Below are 6000 nucleotides of genomic sequence, written 5' to 3'. Positions count from 1 at the left end.
CACACGGGTAGATGTTCACCGTGTGCTTATATGTAAAAAAATTAACAATATAGATTAAAAATATAAAAAATATATAGATTAATATGATTACATCACTTCATAAACATACAAGTTTAAATTTAATTTCTACACGTTGTAATAAAAATTTAAACAAAAATAAACTAAAACTAGTATACACACATTTATAATTATTTTTGTTACCACCTGTTGAATTTGAACTTATATTTCTGTGGAATGATATAACTCATATTAATCTGTTTGTCAATTTTTTATGTTTTTATGACTATATTTAGATGACATACAATAGAAGAACATCCACCCGTGTGTTAAAAAAAACCGTGTCCGCCATGCATGCTATACTGTCGTTAGGATAGATCTTATTATCAGGCAATGCGACATACAAATCAATCCAAGTTAATTCACGGGGATATACTGATCTTATCTTGATTAATTGCTGCACCTCAAAATTTACTACAACATTTCGCACACACTCAGAAGTCAGAACCAGCTGCATGCCAGCATCGCGCGGCCGCGGCCACCACGAGCTTCCAAAATGGCCTCTCCCTTTCTCTCTCGCGCTCCGTCTATAAATACCACGCAAGGCCTTCCCCTCGCCCACCACCGTTCGAAAGATCCCTCGAAGATTTTTCTCCTCCATCTCTCCCTCTCCTCACAGCTCTCTCTCGTAGCAACAGCATATATTGCGCGAAGACAAGAACACGCGACTAGCTAGTTAGCAACAGGAAGACATATTAGCTGGCTCAGAACTCTCAAAATTAACAGCTGTGGTGTCTAGGCCGGTGATCGATCTTTCTTTTCTGATCTGAGGTCATTTGGATGGCAGCCTCCTTCGCCATCCTCGTCTGCTTCTTCGTTTCTCTAGCTTTCCTGTCCTATGTCCACTACGCGAGCCGGCAGAGGAGGAAAGGCCATGAGAAGGCCGCCGTCAGGTTGCCTCCGGGCTCCATGGGCTGGCCGTACATCGGCGAGACCCTTCAGCTCTATTCCCAAGACCCCAACGTCTTCTTCGCCTCCAAACAGAAGAGGTTAGTTGCTAATTAACAGCCAAACATGCTACTACTAAACTTCGCCCCAACCTGCAAGGATGCATGCATCATGCATGGACGAGTGCCTTTGACAGACAAGATGGCAAGATGCAAACATGTTGGGCTTGTCATTAATGGCGTTCTTGCTCATGTATACGGCTTGATGCAGGTACGGTGACATCTTCAAGACGCACATTCTGGGTTGCCCCTGCGTGATGCTGGCGAGCCCCGACGCGGCGAGGTTCGTGCTGGTGACGCAGTCGCACCTGTTCAGGCCGACGTACCCGCGAAGCAAGGAGCGCATGATCGGGCCGTGGGCGCTCTTCTTCCACCAGGGCGACTACCACCTCCGCCTTCGCAAGCTCGTCCAGGGCCCTCTCGGCCCCGACGCCCTGCGCGCGCTCGTGCCGGACGTCGAGGCCGCCGTTCGCTCCACGCTCGCCTCCTGGGACGGCAACGTCGCCAGCACCTTCCACGCCATGAAGAGGGTGAGTAGGCGGGCGGCAGATCGAGCCAAAGCATGAACAAATGTGCCGGGAAACTAAGCAGTTGTGGTGCTTCTTTGTCATTTCAGCTCTCGTTCGATGTCGGCATCGTGACCATCTTCGGCGGGCGGCTGGACGAGCGGCGGAAGGCGGAGCTGAGGCAGAACTACTCCGTCGTGGAGAAGGGCTACAACTCCTTCCCTAACAGCTTCCCCGGGACGCTCTACTACAAGGCGATCCAGGTGAGCAGCAGAAGCCAGGCACTAGACGGCAGCACGAGCAGTAGCATATTCTAGTGCCTTCCTCACGTTCTTGTATAGTACGTACTACGTCTTATTTGCAGCAACAGTAGGTGACCGAGTTGTTCGTTCTGCTTCTCTTCTTGATTAATTAAAACCAACTGCAGGCGAGGCGGCGGCTGCACGGCGTGCTGAGCGACATCATGCGGGAGCGGCGGGCGCGGGGCGAGCCGGGTGGCGACCTCCTCGGCTGCCTCATGCAGTCGCGGGCGGGCGGCGACGACGGCGCGCTCCTCACCGACGAGCAGGTCGCCGACAACGTCATCGGCGTGCTGTTCGCGGCGCAGGACACGACGGCCAGCGTGCTCACCTGGATCGTCAAGTACCTCCACGACCACCCCAAGCTGCTCGAGGCCGTCAGGGCGGAGCAGGCGGCGATCCGCGCCGCCAACGACGGCGGCAGGCTGCCGCTGACGTGGGCGCAGACGCGGAGCATGGTGCTAACCCACAGGGTACGTATACTATACGTCCGTACTCGACTACGTGTATGCCGTAAAAAATACACCCATTTTTTTCCAGATTTTTCAATCCATTCCCGTGTATTTTTGCGGTTCAATTACTGACGGCGCCACCTGATAATTCCTTTGTTGCCATGCATCGCCTCATCCGTCGACGGTTCAGGTGATTTTGGAGAGCTTAAGGATGGCCAGCATCATCTCGTTCACATTCAGGGAGGCCGTGGCTGACGTGGAGTACAAAGGTACGCACGTGCGCAAGCCTACAGTACAACGTGGCTGTAGGGAAGCCACGTCCGTCACTCAATCTGTAGTGTAAAAAAAACCGTGAGTTTTGTTTTTTCATAATTTTGCTGACGGGACTGTGTATTTTTCCTTGGCGTGTAGGGTTCCTTATCCCCAAGGGATGGAAGGTGATGCCGCTCTTCAGGAACATCCATCACAACCCGGACTACTTCCAGGATCCACAGAAGTTCAACCCTTCTAGATTCAAGGTATGGGCTTCGTCTTCGAACGATGCAATGCTTTTGATGTCGATGCATGCGTCTGAACAAACTGAACACTGTTCCTTCCGATAGCATTATCAATTCCCTCCTCGCTAGTCAACAGTCAGCTCTTCTTAATATTGTCTTTTTATGTGAAATTATAATAAGGTATTTGTATAGTTATAGTTATAGTTATAGTTATTCAGCTTCATAAATAATTTTCGAATGTCTTTTTATGTGAAACTGTTTTGTTGTCAGAACATGTAAGAGTATAGTAGCTAGTATGCAAAACCACTAGTTTTTGTTGCTCCATAACCATGGGATAAACCCACAAATAGGCCAGAATTCACACCATGATCAGATGTACACCATGGAAATCCAGCCAAGCTTTGCTGCTGAGTCAAACCTTATCTAGAACATTTGTAAAAATTACTCAATTTATCTTCGCATAGCAGCCGCAACAAATACTAGTGGTGCTACCAACATGCAGATCGGTAGAGGATTAGAGCCCCAAAACCGAAGTGTTAAAAGTGAAACTTTCTTTTTTTCTGAAGTCTGAAGCTTATCCTTTTTTTTTTCTGGTGGTGTGTGGAACAATGTCTACGCATGCAGGTGTCGCCGAGGCCGAACACCTTCACGCCATTTGGGAACGGAGTGCACGCGTGCCCCGGGAACGAACTGGCCAAGCTCGAGATGCTCGTCCTCATCCACCACCTCGTCACCGGCTACAGGTGCGTGCGTGCGCGGCCCTCCACACAGATTCGCCCATATATTCTCTGCTTGCCCTTGTGGACCAGAGCAAGCCATGGCTGCTGCCACTCCATTGGACCCTTCCTCCCAGCTGCCAGATTCCTCAAACACGTACCACAACTACACACACACATGCTACTGCGACATGCCTACCTGCATGATCCACTACCTGTGGGGATCATTCACTGCATGCTCAGATCGTAGTGCCATATGCATGAGAAGTGACATGTCATGGGAGAGAGACGAGTTTGTTCATGAGCTTCGTTGTGGAACGGAGTGCTGATTTGATGTGTGCGTTCTTGATTCGCAGGTGGGAGATCGTTGGATCCAGCGACGAGGTTCAGTACAGCCCATTCCCAGTGCCCAAGCATGGCCTGCTCGCGAAATTATGGAGGGATGATAGCGTCAGTGTGGATACAGATGGTTGCCAGAATGGCGATGATGACGACAATGGCGTAGCAATAGTTTGATTAGGCTTTTAATCTAGATAGCTAGAGAGGGATCATTTTTCTTTTCTTCCATTGCCCTTCGATCTCCTTAAGAAAGTCCCGGGAGAAAAAATGGCGTTTTTTTTTTCTTTACTTGGTCGGAACAAGAGGGTTTATTGGTGATGGTGATTATGACGATGATGAAAATGGGTTCCCAGAGGGGGGAAATGAAAAATGTGTATTAATTATGCGTTTAGTTTATTCATGGTGTAATATCCTTGACATTGACCCAAAATAGCTTGCAATTAATGCTGCAGCATTTTGGCTCCCTTCCATTTCCACCAAACCAAGGCACCAATGCTTGTTGCTTGTCAATGCCATATCGACATATCGTTTTCATATAGGCCTGTACAAACACCGCGTTGCCCTGGGCTTTCAACAGGCTCGATGCCTTGAAGGCAACCCGAGCCTGGCCCGAGCTCGTAGTAGGATCACACAAGTTATTGCTATAATTCTTCCCTATCGTTTAGATAAGACAAAGCAGCTTGCAAGCAACGAAGCTTTTTCAAGGAATGGAATGAAATAAATAATAGGCACGAGAAAGCGCCGTGATATGGTGGGGTGGAGTTATGAATACACCACCAATATTTAAATTCTTGTATGCCTAGATATAACACACCTAAGTGGTTTTTAACATGAGTTTAATGAATGTGTCACTGGTTTTCGTCTTTGGAAAAGTGTGTTAGGGGTTGTATTTGAGGAGCTAGCTGGTGTGGTTTTGTTTATGTAATACTTCCATCGTTTCGTATTATAAGATTTTTTTTGAAACTATCTAGATTCATCTATATATCAATGTAAATTTTTTATATATATGTATAGATTTATTAGCACGTATATGAATATAGGGAAGACTAGAAAGTATTATAACGTGGAACAAAGATAACAATATGCTGCATATTCCTCTAATCATAAAAGAAATTTTTAGGTGTCACATTTCACAGATTTCTTATGAAGACAATTCTGTCTATTTAACATTCGAAATAACCCCCCCCCCCCCTAAATTTCTAGTGTATTACATTGTAACAAAAATTATGGTGTAAGTAAAATGTAAACCCAAACACATGGTATAACTCTGCAGGGAAGGATGTGTGCATGTGATTACAAGATCAAAGAAACACCCAGTGGTCTTCTAGTTAGCTCACAAGGTGGTGGGCTAACTAACCTAGGTTCGAAGCCTCACTTCTACCTATTTAATTAATTGTAGAGATGTTTTCCCTTTTCACCATACGAATTCTCCCGGGGCACATTGAACGGCTCAGAATTTGACAATTTTTCCCTCAAAAAAATTGTTGAAAGTTACTTAGGCCATTCACAATAAAAGCCATCCATGTGAGGAACTTTAATATGCCAACCAGAAAAAAATAATAAAGACTCCTCTTCTCTCGATGCAAGTGGTTTGAGATGTCAGTGACTTAAAATGGGCCCCACCTAAAATGCAGTCAGCCCTTTCTCTCTTTTTCTCTCTCCACCATTGTTATTTTCCTCTCTCCCATCAAGCTCAACCAGCGGCAAACGAGGTGGCAGCGGCGGAGCCCGTGTGGCGGCAGGTTGAGCGGCTAGCGGCGGATTGAGGCTAGGCGGTGACGGCTCGAGTGGCCATCAGCGGGCGGTAGCAAAGGTGCAGATTTACGCGGCCGGCCACCGAAGGTAGGTCTCTTTACTTGCTCCGGCCGCTACATCCACTTGCTTTGGCTGCCGCCTTTCTCCTCCCTCCTCCCTTCCACTTTGGTTTTTTGGCATTTTGGGTGTGACTACTAGTCCTCACGTCTTTTCTCTCCCACTCAAGCAATTCACCTTCGTGGCGAGTTGAAATTACTCGCCAAATAGATGCACTGTGACTGTGAATGGTCAAAGGGATTTCTACATATATTTTATAGAATACATTTTAAGAATAACTTTTAACTTCATAACAGATATTAACATGTTTGTTTATACCCTTAAATAATTATCATAAATCATATATTTATTCATTCATTCCACTCCTTTCAGCAA

General features: G+C 46.8%; 1 protein-coding gene across 1 annotated transcript; it reads left to right on the top strand.

Moving 5' to 3' along the window:
* Nucleotides 1-637: 637 nt before the first annotated feature.
* On the top strand, nt 638-4329 carry LOC102712386 (abscisic acid 8'-hydroxylase 3). The gene is made up of 8 exons (XM_040527509.1): nt 638-1046; nt 1216-1534; nt 1621-1773; nt 1938-2282; nt 2452-2530; nt 2673-2779; nt 3383-3501; nt 3831-4329. The coding sequence occupies exons 1-8, from the start codon at nt 838-840 to the stop codon at nt 3988-3990; spliced, it is 1491 nt and encodes a 496-aa protein (XP_040383443.1). The 5' UTR covers nt 638-837; the 3' UTR covers nt 3991-4329.
* Nucleotides 4330-6000: the final 1671 nt, after the last annotated feature.

Source organism: Oryza brachyantha, chromosome 9 (assembly GCF_000231095.2).
Source record: "Oryza brachyantha chromosome 9, ObraRS2, whole genome shotgun sequence".
Classification (NCBI taxonomy): Eukaryota; Viridiplantae; Streptophyta; class Magnoliopsida; order Poales; family Poaceae; genus Oryza; species Oryza brachyantha.
The sequence above is the reverse complement of the archived record's forward strand: the minus strand, read 5'-3'. Positions and strand labels throughout refer to the sequence as shown.

What these genes read in the sequence shown, in the direction of transcription:
- LOC102712386 (XM_040527509.1), top strand. Translation starts at nt 838, where the DNA reads ATGGCAGCCTCCTTCGCCATCCTCGTCTGCTTCTTCGTTTCTCTAGCT. An exon ending in CCTTCCACGCCATGAAGAGG is followed by an intron (nt 1,535 to 1,620) that starts GTGAGTAGGCGG and finishes TTGTCATTTCAG; the next exon opens with CTCTCGTTCGATGTCGGCAT. An exon ending in TCAACCCTTCTAGATTCAAG is followed by an intron (nt 2,780 to 3,382) that starts GTATGGGCTTCG and finishes CTACGCATGCAG; the next exon opens with GTGTCGCCGAGGCCGAACAC.